The 15,312-nt window shown below is 44.4% G+C and overlaps 1 protein-coding gene across 1 annotated transcript in view; it reads left to right on the forward strand.

The window, feature by feature from the left end:
• Window positions 1–7,977: 7,977 nt before the first annotated feature.
• The window catches only part of pcp4b (Purkinje cell protein 4b), a 45,157-nt gene continuing 37,822 nt past the window's right edge, over window positions 7,978–15,312 (forward strand). The window contains exon 1 of the mRNA XM_048263871.1: window positions 7,978–8,136. Within this exon, the coding sequence (XP_048119828.1) occupies window positions 8,128–8,136 (9 nt within the window). The 5' untranslated portion in view covers window positions 7,978–8,127. The remainder of the gene's footprint in view (window positions 8,137–15,312) is intronic.

Below are 15,312 nucleotides of genomic sequence, written 5' to 3' on the forward strand. Positions count from 1 at the left end.
ACAGCCCCTGATGCATCCTGGGAAACCTGGGGACGTCCCTCGGGCCCTCCTGACACCATGTTTGTCTACGACGAAGCCCGACAGGAGGATGCCCTTGGCGTGAAATCTGAAGACTCCTTCTCATCAAGGTTTCACGCGTAGGAGAGAAAACTGGAAAACTGCCACCGCCCCCTCAGTCCTCATATGAGAAAACCACACACACACACACACACACACACACCAGCAGATGCCCCTGTGGTGCAAAGATGATGGCGCATGACCAATCTAAGTAAAGGCAGGAAATGAAGTACTACCTCTGCAAACTTATTAAAAAGCACACACGCTCAGTCAGAGACACAAGCTCAGGAAGCATGCTGCAACAGTGGTGTAGACAGAGGCCAATTAAGTGATGAGCAGTGGGTGGACTGAGATGAAGGATAATTTAGAAGGCCCAGAGATGACCACAGTACATTCACACACAAAAAAAAAACCTTTGCATAAGCTTTACCTTCAGAACATGAATTTGAACCAAACGTTGAAATCCACTGAAAGGCAAATTCACACAGACCTCTCACAGATGCCGCTACTGCAAATCCCTATTTGTTCAACGACGCTAATGCTGGGATGATTATTCTAGCGGCGCACACTCCAGGACCTCACCAAACACTGACAGTGCTAGGCTAGCGTATAGCGTTACGCTAGCGTATAGCGTTAGGCTAGCGTATAGCGTAGCGCAGTGCAGCGTAACGCCATGTTTCCTCTTCGGCTTAGGAGCGTGCCAGCGCGTTCCTTCTTCCATTTGCCAACGGGGCCCCCACTCTTTACTGTGCAGGTAATTAATCTCCTGCTCATTTGTGCTGTTGCCACAGCTTTCCTGTTGGAAACTCATTCTCAGAGGATCATGTTGTTTTCTTTCTTTCTTTCTTCTTCTCACTCCACAGACAGAGAGATTGGAGTCTCCCTTGTGTGTGTGTGTGTGTGTGTGTGTCTGTGTCTGTGTGTGCCTCTTTCTCTCTGTCTCTCTCTGTGTGTCTGATACACATGTGTGTGTGTGTGTGTGTCTGTTACGTGTGTGTGTCTCTGTGTGTGTGTGTGTGTGTGAGCATCTCCAAGCATCTTTATCTAAATCGCATTCTACACCATGAAGAGCTTTCAGCAAGCCCAACACACAGCTGCCTACCGCTAGCCTAAACATTGACTATGGGACCAGACATGAGCACAGTCGGAAAAACACATACAAATGAGTTACATGAAGGAAGCAGGCACCAAACGCTATCTACAGTAACTATCACACACCCACACACACACACACACACACACACGCACACACACACACTACATATTACATAATAGATACATCATAATTTCATGTTTATTCACCCATATTTCCTTATGCGTAAATCAGTAGAGGGTTGTAGCTAATTTTAGATATGTCAATTGTAAAGGCTTAGATTTCAGTTGTAATGGCCGGGCAGGCAGTTGGTAGTGGTTACTTGACGGGAATGATAAGCATGGTCCAGCAAACCGCAACAGAAAACTCTGCATTGGCCTAAGCGTGTCAAGCTACACACCATACACACATGACATGGCTGCCACGATGGGGGTGATGAAGATGGCAGTGATGAAGATGAGGATGATTACTTGGCCCAGTGACTTGTAGGGGGATGGACAAAAAGGGTTCATTGACATAATTTAGTACTGCACAATGACCGTAAAAAAAAATGGGTACACCCATTGGGAAAAGGAACTAGAACATGGTGGAGATTTAACCGAAAGTGTTTAAAGGAACCATATGTAAGATTGTGGCCAAAACTGGTACTGCAATCACTTTCAAATTACTGTAGAGCGGTGTATCCCCTCCCCCTCCCCCCTGACTCGAGGTTGCCAACCCAGATGCCGAAACTGACTGACTTTGTGATTAGTAGATAGGTGGAGAGTGGCACATCAGGCCAAAACACAACATGACATGACAAAACACAACAACGCAACTTCACTTTTTAAATGACAATATCCTGGCCGAACTACTGTTGTCAGTGATATAAGTATTTGAAATTAACATGATTTCTTAATGTCTAGGGACATATCAGGGCCATTTTATGATTCATTGAAATACATTTCTTACATACGGTTCCTTTAACACTGGGTGGACCCGGATGATTTTACAACATGTGCTCTGGCTCCCTAGAACAGGGGTTCCCAAACTTTTCCACGACAAGGCCCCCCAAATACTACTAGGTTCTGGCCAAGGACCCCCTTGATGTGTTATTAAACCCATCGAGGCAAATGTAAAAATACATTAAGCTAATCCTAATAATTATTTTAGCCACAAGCACTTCGCGATGGAGCAGTGTGTAAAAATTGCATTTGGGGCTTTCTGCTAGAGAGCTATCACTTTACTATTACTCCCAGTCATTATCATGGAAAATATAATGTTCAGATATGCGACAAATTATTATAATGGCATTGTATAACAACCCTCATAGTAGTAGGTATATTTTACATTTTTCAAATGTATTTATTTGTTTCTTTTATTTTTCCTTCCAACTTGCTGAGGCCCCCCTGACACCCCCTCGCGGCCCCCACTTTGAAAACCACTGGGCTAGAACAGCAAATACACGGGCTCCAGTTTTGCCAATACAGTATGTCTGACTAATAAATTACTTTGCAATTCCATAGAAGGGTCCAAAGAAATGCTTCTACAGTTATTGGTTTTGCATAATGCAGAAGGCAGCACAGCATGATGATGATGAAGATTATGATGAAGATTTTAATGATGATGCTGATGATGATGATGGTGAAGAAGATTGTGATGAAGATGGTGCTGATGATGCTGCTGCTGCGGATGATGATGATGATGACGATGATGATGATGATGATGATGATGAAGATTGTAATGATGATGCTGATGATCACAATAATGGTTTTGATGATGATGATGATGACGATGATGATGATGATGACATGACAATGATGATGATGATGATGATGATGACAATGATGATGATCATTATGATGATGAAGATTATGATGAAGATTTTAATGATGATGCTGATGATGATGGTGATGAAGATTGTGATGAAGATGGTGCTGATGATGCTGCTGCTGCGGATGATGATGACGATGATGATGATGATGATGAAGATTATGATTAAGATTGTAATGATGATGCTGATCACAATAATGGTTTTGATGATGATGATGATGACGATGATGATGATGATGACATGACAATGATGATGGTGATGATGATGATGACAATGATGATGATCATTATGATGATGAAGATTATGATGAAGATTTTAATGATGATGCTGATGATGATGGTGATGAAGATTGTGATGAAGATGGTGCTGATGATGCTGCTGCTGCTGATGATGATGATGATGATGATGATGATGATGATGATGATGAAGATTATGATGAAGATTGTAATGATGATGCTGATGATGATGGTGATGAAGATGGTAACAATGATGCTGATGATGCTGCTGCTGCTGCTGATGATGATGATGATGATAGCCTCTGGACCAAGGTGGCATGGATGAATAAGCAGAACTAGATGGAATAACAAACACAAATGCAACCCCAGCTAAACTCCTAAAATCACAAAACTGCCTAGGAAAGCCAGCAGGCGACACTTCACTGAATGCATCCACACACAGCCCATATTGGACACAGTATGGGGTATATTTTCCAGTCTTAGTAGACAGCCTGCTGTGAACGCAGCTCGCAGTCCTATTCCCCAGTGAACAGAATATTAAATACCATCGCCAAACAGGACACAGAGAAAAGCTCTCTTCCACACACGGAGCTTTGCCTGGATCTTTGGATTTAAAGAGACGAAGAACTGGACCCCCCTGCGCCGGTCATCAGTCAGCAGCCGGTCCCTCGGGACAGAGGATGTGCAGGGGAGGGCTACTCCGCTTCAACCACACACACGCTGAAGACGGGGGATAAGACAGAGAGGGGCTTTACTGGAAAACCAATACGAGCGAGCTTTTCACACTGCACTTCTCCACTGCAAGCAGCCATGTTGCAGTGTGGTGAACGTGTATATGTGTGTGTGTGTGTGTGTGTGTGTTGTGGTGTGGTGTATATGTGTGTGTGTGTGTGTGTGTGTGTGTGTTGTGGTGTGGTGAATGCCTGTCATGATTATCATGTGATGTGAATCCATTCTGTTTCAAAGAGTCTTCTCGTGTATGGCAGCGTTTGATGTTCTCTTGTAAATAACAACACAAAAGGAAACATCCAGGTGGCCATAGCCGTAACATGCACCCCCGTGAAGTGTGTGTGTGTGTGTGTGTGAGGGAGGGGGAGGGGCACGCAGTCCAAATGGGCCCCACTCTCCTCTATCCCTCTCTCTTCCTTTCACACTGTATCTCCACTCCTCTATCACACACACACACACACACACACACACACACACATACATGCACACACACACACACACACACACACACACACACATACATGCACACACACACACACACACACATACATGCACACACACACACACACACACACACACATACACACACACACACACACACACACATACATACACACACACACACACACACACACACACACACACACACATACATGCTAGTGTTGTCACGATTCCAAAATTATGACTTCGATACGATACCTGCCATAAATATCACGATGCTCGATACTGAAATGATACTACGGCGAAATCCTAAGATATCTGGAAAAGAAAGGACTCATACCTCCTCCAAGTGTATTGAGTCATTTGTGTTGAATTCGGTGCACTTTTGTAGTGTGCAGGTCAATTCTGGGTTCTAAACTTCTTACATAATTATTATTTTTATAGTCAGTAAAATAGTAGGCCTACTTTGTGTGATTAAGTCCCTTATTTTTTGTTATAGTTCATTTACATTGTGTTGTGTTTTGCCAATAAAGTAGCTTTAAATAGCCAAACTAGGCTAGATCAAGGTCAGTGTTAAAATTACTGCATGCAAATCACTGAATGCTATGCAGAGGGGCCTAATCTTTAGGCCATCTGATGTACAGTATAGGCTTCCCTAGGCCTTCCCGTGTTCATGGGATTTCTTTGACAGTTGCAAAGGGAAAAATGTGAGGATCTTCTTTGCGCCCAGTGTACAAGTACATTCCAACCACTCAGGTCTTCGTCAGATAGGCCTACACCATTACCTGTTGCAATATGTCTGTGTGCATTCCTACATTGGCCTACGTCTATTTCTTTGATAACATGATTTGCTACCACGTAACAATAAGCCGCTATTATTATTATTAGGACTCAACACGCTTTGGTGGTATTATATGCTGTGGGCTTTAATTAGCGCATTTTGGGTAGCCTATCTTACATCTGGGCAATACTTATTGAACAAATTGCAGTCTACATGCCATGACAAATATTACCAGTAGTACTGACCGAACATGAAATAGATTGTTTACAAGTTATGGTAATGTTATTCTGGCGTGAACATTGCGCTTTTATCACGTTAGCACCCTATGATTACAGCTCGTTATGTCTCGTCAAAATGTTTACAGCTCGTTATGTCTCGTCAAAATTCATTGATGAAGGAAGGTTCGCTTTATCCCAGAGAACCATACTCGTTTTACTTAGGCTAGACTAAAGCAGAAGAGAAGAACTTGGCACTAACCATGTAGTCGTGTTTTCTATAGCATATTCGTTAACCTGCCGTTCTTTGAACAAAAATGTTGGGATATGTCTGCGAGGTGTTTAGCCAAGTTCCATGCGTAGCCTACTGCTTTTAAATGACTTTGAAACATATTTCACAAACGGGCCTCTGTGTACCTGATGGCTTAACTTCACTATTCGCGATGTATCCGAAATAGTTCCAGATTTCACTTCACCTTTTGTTTTATCCACAAGGCCGAGGACGGTCGGCAAAGAACTACTGTATGTTGACGTTGGCTGCGCACTCACTCACTCAGAGCTGCCTGCTTGACACGCCCACTTGCCTAGATGCGTGCAAGGAGCAGTGAGAGCAGCAGTTTACGCAGACACAGAACGTTAATTTTAATAAAGTATCGATTCTAAAAACGTCGGAAATCGTATCGTTTTTTGCGTGAAGGCATCGTGATACCTTTTTAGTATCGATACACCGTGCAACACACACACACACATACATGCACACACACACACACCCACACACACATACATGCACACACACACACACACACACATGCCTACACACACACACATGCATTCACACACTCACACACAAGCACACACGCAAACATGCACACACACACACACACACACACACACACACACACAATGTTACTCTAATGTTTGAAGTGATAAATGATAATAATATACTGTATGTCAAAATTGACCTGCAGCAGATAAGGGGCCCACTGGGGTTCCTTCTGACGTGTTTGCATTACGGTGACTCCTACTCAGATCTGGGCCTGATCCGGCCCGGGTTCGTCATAACCGGGCCAGATCCGGTCGAGTCAGCACTGATCCGGTTCTGAGTGGCGCTGAGACATGACCTCGACCCCTCATCAAGGGAGGTCTACCTTCTGAACACATAGCGGGCCGCTAAATTTAGCTCCCTCCCAAAACCGGAGCAGAGAGAGGTCATGCATAATGATTGCAAGAATCGAGTGATATGTTAATGATTGGTGCACACAGGCAGAAAGGCATACGTAAAAACAAAGATATACACATAATCATATGCAAGCATACATACATACACATACATACCCTCTCTCTGTCTTTCTCTCTCACACACACACACACATCTGGTTCTCTGACACACACACACAGAGACATACACACACACACATACTATACACATTCACACATGCACATGCTCTCTCTCTCTTTCTCTATATCTCTTCCTTACACACACACACACACACACACACACACACACACACACACACACAGTATGGCAGAGACCTGAGGGAGTGTTATCTCTGAATGAGGAGATTTTGTGAGGCGATGCTGCTGCACCTTCAGAGAGGATCCACTGCACACACTCCCAGTTAGAGCCTTTATTCCAACCATCTGTGCTCCCTCCTCCAGGAATTAATTGGCTCGCACAGAAGACAACACTAGAAACTAGGCTTGAGTGCCTCCCCACACTGCCTTGAGCGTGGCTCACTTCAAATGGTTTCTTTCTTTTTTTAAGTATTTTTTTTTAGTCTCTCTGTCCCCTCTAACCCCTCTCTTCAAGACTGCTGATGTCTTGAAGCTAGCCCTTTTTACCACCCTCCCCCAACCAAAGCTGCTAAAAAACATCTACACCTACAGGCAAATTACATATATGAAAGGGGAGACACTTTTGTCAGCAAGGATTCATTGGGATGTGGAGGTCTAATAGGTAACAAAAACGTCATCAACTTGCACACAGTGTTCCAAAAGGAAAGAACCCCACAATGTTCCAAAGCAGAGTATGCAAAGCCACGTGCAATTCCAATTCATTCTTACGACACAGGTTGACATATGTTACGAGCCCATCTTTAATCTACCCGCCTTCCGGTAGCGTTACTTATTTGCGCTGTTGTAGATGTCAGACCATCGGCATCAGTTGCGCAATTAATCATACACTTTTGACTGCAAGCCCTGTGCGGACGGAAAGCAACCCCAACTCTCTCTCTCTCTGTGTCTCTGTGTGTTTGAGTGTGTGAGCCCCTGTTGTCGAAAGAGAGGGTTCCCCTCAGGGTTATCATTTCCTGACAAATATTGTAATATAGAAAGAACAATATGTAATCAATCGTGTTCTTCGTGCTCCTTCCATGGCTATAACAACGGCGCATTGCAATAGCAATATGCTCCAGGATCTGAAAATAAGCACCTTATTAACCGAATAATGTTCACATAGATTATGTACTAAAGACACTGCAATGCAAATTGCAATGCAAAAATAAGGAATGGGGGTTTTCAATCGTGATGAAAAACGATAAGAGAGAGTCTATGAATATTTTACAGAGAAGGGTGGTGACTTAGAGAAGCAAATTTGCCGACGGCTCTCCTATTGGTTTAGTGGGAACGTGATGACATTGAGGAGTTGGTCTTAACACTTTATAAAGCTTCCCCGTTGGTGGTCTGCCACTGTGAAATAGACGACTGTTAACTTCTGACAGGCGCTGGAAAATCCCTGTGTCTTCGGCACTACAGCAAAAAACATGAGTGAGGTAGGTAGCCTACACTTTTTGGTCTTTATAAATGTGCTATTGTGTGCGGGCGCAGCTGCCGCGAGACGAAGTGGTGCGACTATTTTCCATAACAGTCCGTCAGAAAATAGCATCCGCCCAAAATTACTCGAAATCATTTCAAACACAAGCGCAAAATGGACATTTATCAACATCGATGAGAAAGCTATGGATGAGAGTTGGATGCTGGAACTCCTCACACTGTTCCGCTTTTGATACAGACTAGCCTACGTGTAGTTGGGTGTGCGCACCGACATGAGTTTGGTTGTCATAACTAAAAAAGACTAAATCGTATCTCAGTGCTCCAACTCTTTAGGGACAGAGTTGGTCTCATATCTTCACAACAGCTTGTTCATAAGTTGTTCTCTTAAGCATGTTGGATAATGTTGACATTGCGTGATGATTGATGACAATATGAATTCTTTTTTTTTTCAACAAAACAGCGCGTCCATCAGTAGAAACTACTGCAGATGTTAGTGTGAACCACTGCTGAGAACCATTATTTATTGCATTTAGGGTAAACTCACTTTCTTGTTGAAAGGCGAAAACAGATCACCCTTCTTCCTTATTTTCAAAATTAATCACCCTACGTGTTCAAGCTAATATTCTCCGTATACGTTTAAAACATCGCTGTAGGATGCAATATCATGAAAGTTCATGGTTGGGAATGGAAAACCGCTGCTAGGGGTTTCCCGCAAAAAGCTGCCCCTTGATCCTCGCGGTCACAGATGTTCCGGCGCATCTTCTTCTGAAGTGCTCGGAGGCGGATATGAATCGCGCTTTTTCTCAGCCAAGAACGATGTATCCTCAAGTTCATCACTGCTCTCTTGCATGCCGAGCTGGGTCGTGAACGACACGAAGTCAACCTGCTTCATCTCCTTCCTGTTGCATAACGCGCCGTCAATAAGGTTGCCGCTGACGTGACAGTGGACACAGCAAATGTGCTGTCATTTACACTAAGGATTTAAGCAAAGCGTCTCCATATTTTGCAAATAAGGCGTAAACGTGTTTCTGTACTTCGTTTGTGTTTCCAGAGATTTCCAGTATAGGCTTGATAGTGGTAAGTCATATAGAATGAAGATCATCTGTGATGTTATGAATATTCAAACTGTCCTCTTGATTATAGCCTACAGCAACATAGTGAGGCTTGTTCTAATGTCCGAAAACTGAACTGGAACTATTGCAGACACCAACAGTTCGTTTCCAGAGACAGAAGGGCTTGCAGTGTTCATTAGCAATCAATCAAGCATATAGCTCACCAAATTCCGGCAGCTAGAACATAGATCAAATTTTACCCACAGCAACTTCACCCATGTGCTTTCAGTAAATGAGGTTACAGGTTCATTGGTATTGACATTCAACATTTTCACTAACTGGAGAATACATTCAAAGCAACCGGAATAGAGCTTTAGACAGCTAATCACTCGGATGAGACTGTAGGCTACTTGTTCTGATGAAGTTTGATTTTCAATCAATTAATTAGCTGAGGGATATCCCTTAAGAAGCTAGAATAGACGTAGAAAGACAGTGAGAGAGAGAGAGAGAGATTGTGACTGGATCAGTTATGAATTTATACAGTTTCAGTTATACAGTGCTTGTTTTTTTATTTAAAACAAACAGCAAAAACACACTTTCAAACAATCCTGGTGGTTTCTGGATGTATTAGACAGTTGGGTTGAATGATCATTTAACATTATGGACTGGGACAGGTTACTCCGAACACAGCAACTGTAATTTACAACCAGCATAAGGGTGTATGACCTGGGTTGTGTCCTTGATGAGGTAAGTCAGAGAGAGAGAATGAGATGAGTGTTTGTCTCTAAATGAAACAGTGGAGCAGTGGTGGTGTCTTACGTGTGTCCAATGTGTGTGTCTTGCATCACTTATGATTATCCTCTGCAAATATCTGTTTTCCCTTTGAGATACAGCCGTAACACACACACACACACACACACACAGAGAGAGAGAGAGAGAGAGAGAGTGTGTTTTACACTGCCAGGTTTGCCGCAATATATATGGCCTTTTTGGTGGAACGCCTGTCGTTTTTACATACACAAAGGTGGAACAGGGGGTCGACGTGGTTGAATTTTACCAAGGAGGGTAGTCACAGAGAAGAGAGAGAGAGAGAGAGAGAGAGAGAAAGGGAGATACACACACTCTTTACTGTCTCTCATTCTCTTCTCTTTCTCTCTGTCTCCATCTCTCTCTCTTTTTCCACCTGCACGGCCCACATACAGCCCCCCCCCCTTCCTCCCTCTCGATCCCGTGCCCTAGTCAGTGACTTGCACTAAGTTGGACGGCAGTCCCTGGTGTGTGGGAGCTATCAATCTTACCTGGACACTATGTACGTGCTGTCCCAGAGGCTTGGGCAGAGGTCTGATGAAGACAGATAGATGTCCCTGCATTCTCTCCACCCTGCTCCACCCAAACGTTACGCCTGCATCTGCTTTCCATCCTGAATCCTTATCTGCATCTGCACCCATTTCTTTACACTTGCGTTGCTTTTTTTATGTGGTAGTGGTAGTTATTTTGAAGAGGGACGCCTCTTGAAATACAGCATTTTGTTTTGTATTATTATTTTGATGGACTGGTAGTAAATAATGTTCATATTATTTATTTTCTGTCCGTGTTGTTCTTTGAAAACCTGTCAACTTTCTTTTTCTTCAAAAGAAAGAATGTTGTATTTGTGAGCATAGTGAAATCCTTTGATCTTACCATGACTCTGTCCACTTGCTCAACAGCACATTGTGGTTGAAAATGTGCAAGGAAGATGAACTACAGTCATTTCCTGTGTATACCGCATTGTGTATAAGCTGCAGGACAGTGTTTTATGCAAGTTAAAAAAACAAAACCATATTACAGTAATACCATATTAACTGCCCCCGTGTATTAACCTCATAGCTGTAGAAATTTTGCAAAATCAACGTATAAACCACGGCTAATAGTTGGGAAATTACGGTACGATTGTAAACCAAACCAAGCAGCAATGTGTCAACACAGCACCAGTGAATGCCACAGTTACTAATTATATGTCCAAAGCACATGAGGTTTGCCTTTTATGAGTGTCAACAACACAGAGAAAGCAGCTCATCTCCAGTGGGCATCTCCTGTCCCTCGCCAAAGAGCCGCCATGATCCACACTGCTATTGATCTCCCCCCTCAACCGCTCACTCACATTTTGCACGGCAGGGTCTAATTAACTTCAAAGGCGTAGGCAAAGCGAAAGTCGCGAGCACAGCTTCCCTGCTCACCGACACATACTGGGCTGATGACGGCGTCTGGGGAACGGATGTACCCCCCCCCCCCTTTACTCCTCCAGTAGTTTAGCATTCACTATCCCCAATTTCTGCTTTATTTGCCTGACCCACCACGTTTCTTTTTATTTTTTATTTTTTTTTTTTTTGGCCAACATGCCAGACGGGCTGTGGTGCACGGTGGCACAGTGTGGGGAGCAATACTAATTAGCAGGCTTCAGGAGTCAGCTCGAGCAGCGCAGCCCCAGATATCTCCAGTGAGGTCATTAACACATGTTCTGCTTCTGCTCAGAGCTATTGCAGTCTTAAGGAGCTGTGAAAAAAGCAACTGGTTTATCAAAAACAACATATGGTGTTATCTGCTGCCTTGTTATGTTGCCTCCATTTACCTGGTCCTGGGGAACAGGTTTTTTTTCCCCTTTTTTATACAGCCAGGTTTTCTCTCAGAACCAAATGGAGGAATACCTCTTGTGAAACTGAAGATGCTGTAGGCCTACCTGTGATTATGTTTGGGCACATTGTTGTTATTATACTAGGAATGTCGGATCTGTGCTTATATAAGGGCACATTGTTTTCATTTCTGATGGGAATGCTGGACCTGTGCTTATATAAGGGCACATTGTTTTCATTTCTGATGGGAATGCTGGACCTGTGCTTATATTAGGTCAATTGTTTTCATTTCTGATGGGAATGGGGGCATTTTATGGATGTTGATGTGACGATGAAAGATACTCATGCAAAGACCAAGCTCCTCCATATTTATTTGTTCACTCTTCTGGAGACTTATAATGGACATAGTAAGGCAGTAACAGTGTTCCTGCAGTACCTTTCAGGTAGGTAGCCTTAATATCATATGTGTGTGTGTGTGTGTGTGAAAGCAGCTCCTGAGTGCAAGCGCACCAGCGTACGTGTACGTGAGTGAGTGAGTGAGTGTGTGGGTGAGTGAGTGAGTGAGTGAATGAGATATGGGGCCTATGTTAGGAAGTGAGTGAGTGAGTGTATGAGTGAGTGTGTGTGTGTGTAAGTGAGTGAGTGAGTGAGTGAGCAGCACACGGTCACAAAGCTGTTCTAATCTGATGCTGACAACTCTCCAATAATTGCCGTCCCCATTTTCACTGCACGGCAGCTCTCTCTCCCCACGCCTCTCTACTTCCACACACACATCTTCACACATCAGCGCACCGGCTCCCCTCATCCATCTTTCCCTCTCTCTCCCCATCTCTCCCTCTCTCTCTCTCTCAGAGCATCTATAAGATCTTTTTCTCCCCTATTTCCCATTTTGTTTTTTTTTGTCTTAAACTCACTCCCCATTCTGACTCCCACTTACCCGTTTCTTGGTCTCTCTCTCTCTCTCTCTTTCTCTCTTTCTCTCTCTCTCTCTCTCTCTCTCTCTGCGCCCCATTGCTTTACGGCACTCTAGAGGCCCTGCGCTGCTTGCCATATTTCCAGGCATCTGTCAGAAATGAGATTGGACATGTGCTGTCATCACTCGCTGTACTCACACTCCCGGGCCCCGCACCCCCTCTGGTTGCTGTTGATAATGATTTTTCTTCTCCTCTCTTTTCTTGCGCTCTTAAGCCGCTTGCTGTATTATGCTGTGAGGACGAAGCCTATCTCCGCTCTTCTCTCTCTGGTAGCAGCTGTGTGCCAGTCCTGCACTGTAAGAGGGTCGGGGGAGGGTTTTGTTTTTGACAGACAGACAGACTGAGTGTGCTACCTGGTCTACACAGGCTAATGATGCCTCTGCCTGCCTACAGTATATGCTGGAGAGCTCTGCTAGCACATGGCTACTTTGCTCTCAGCTGCAGGATTTGGATTGTTCTGGAAGGTGGCGGATTGCCACTGATGCACCTCACTCTGTTTCTCCTTACTATCTCTCCCTCTTTCATTTCACTCCCCCATCTCCCTTACTGGCTCTCCATTTCTCTCTCTCTTTCTTACTGGTCTTCCATTCCTCTCTTTTTTTTACTGGCTTTCCATTTGTCCCTCTCTCTCTCTCTCTCTCTCTCTTACTGGTCTTCTATCCCTCTCTCTTTCTTACTCGCTCTCCATTCCTCTTTCTCATTCTTACTGGTCTTCCAGTCTTCTCTCTCTCTCCTCCTTCTCTTCCTCTGTCTCCCCCCCTCCTCCTTTTTAATTCAGTCCCTTAAGTGCAGTGTTTACTGTGCTGCAGTTTGTCTCCATGTCTGCGCCTGGTCGGCATCAGTGCAGTAAATCGCAGCGTTAGCCTTTCAGGCTCTCTTGCTCAGCAGCTGGTGGTGCTGGTGGTTGGGGCGGGGGCTCACGGGTAGGATGGGGTCAGTGTGTGTGTGTGTGTGGGGGGGGGGTCGGAGAGTGGGATGTCCCCAGAAATGAAGTATTAAGCAGCTTTGCGTGGCGTACGTGTGTCACAGAGGCTGGATTAGGTGATTTCATGGATTTCATATCTGAGTTGTGATGTTCGGATAGCTTGACGGAACCACCCCTCCCCGCCCACCGAGTACGTATTTGCCGGGAGATGTGACTTAGCTCTTGACACCAAGGGGGTTAAACTGGCTTAGCCTGCGCCAAATGGCGGTGGTCGATTGGTCCCACGTCGGTATGGCAAGGGCAGGGTGGCCCCTTGTAGCAGGGGCAAATCTGTTGCGATGCCCGTGGTTTGATGGTCAAAGCTTAAAGAAGAAAATCCTCTTGATGCCCGAGTCAGGGCCCCTCCTTACCCTGGCGATGGGCAGAAGGGACAGCTGTTGATCCCTCAGAGCAGGAGAAAAACACACACAACAACGCAAATCAAAACAACAGAGTATTATTATGGCCTGGAATATGACGTATGGGGATATGATTTTAATGTGAGGATGCTGTTCCAAACTCAAAGCCTCTTCTCTTGAGTCTTCGTTTTTTATTATGAGAACTTTGCATTCCAAACAGCTATGCTTCACCATAATTGAGTGTGTGTGTGTGTGTGTGTGTGTGTGTGTGTGTGTGTGTGTGTGTGTGTGTGTGTTTGTGTGTTTGTGTGTGTGTGTGTGTGTGTGTGTGTGTGTGTGTGTGTGTGTGTGTGTGTGTTCTCCATGGAATGGTTGTTAAGTAATGGCATACCAGATGCAGAAAGTAAATCAACAGGGTATGAATATTTGAATGCCAATTTTCCTCAATGAGAGGATCATAAATCTTTACACACACACACACACAATCAACAGCAGCCACACACATGCATACAGTACATACTAAAACACACACATACACACACACACACACACACACACACACACACATACACACACAGACACTCTGAGCCTCAGCCACACACACACACAAGTGTGTGTTAAGATTGAGTGTGTCTCTATGTCCATGAGAATAATTTATTGTTGTAATGTGGCTGTTTTTCTTTTTGATCGCTATCACACCATTCACTAATCTCTCATGCTTCACACACACACACACACACACACACACACACACACACACACACACACCAGACCGTAATGACCGGCTGCCACGGGCCCAGGCATTGTTTGGCAAGAGCCACGCATATCACTAAATTAAATCGATAAAACAAATGGACAAGTTTATTAGCGCCTTGGTGGAGATGCCTACCCAGGATAGCAGCAGCGACAGCAACAACATCATCAGCGTCTAGCCCCCGACTGATGAGCGAGCGCGAGAGGCCACGGTACGATGCGATGCGTCCCATTAAAAAATCCCCTTATTCCTGCTAATGTCTTTTCTATTGAGGCACATGACAGGCGAAGTGATTGACCAAGTAAGTGGGGATATCGTTGATTCTCATTACGTGGCGAATCTGAGCACTCCAATTGGGACTCAATTGGTAATAATAATATCTTGTGGAGCGCCTGTCTTTGCATCCTCTCTCACCGACTCACAGATTGGCGTTAAAAGCGCTCGTTCCAAATGCAGCTGGTCT

This window comes from Alosa alosa, chromosome 15 (genome assembly GCF_017589495.1).
Source record: "Alosa alosa isolate M-15738 ecotype Scorff River chromosome 15, AALO_Geno_1.1, whole genome shotgun sequence".
Classification (NCBI taxonomy): Eukaryota; Metazoa; Chordata; class Actinopteri; order Clupeiformes; family Clupeidae; genus Alosa; species Alosa alosa.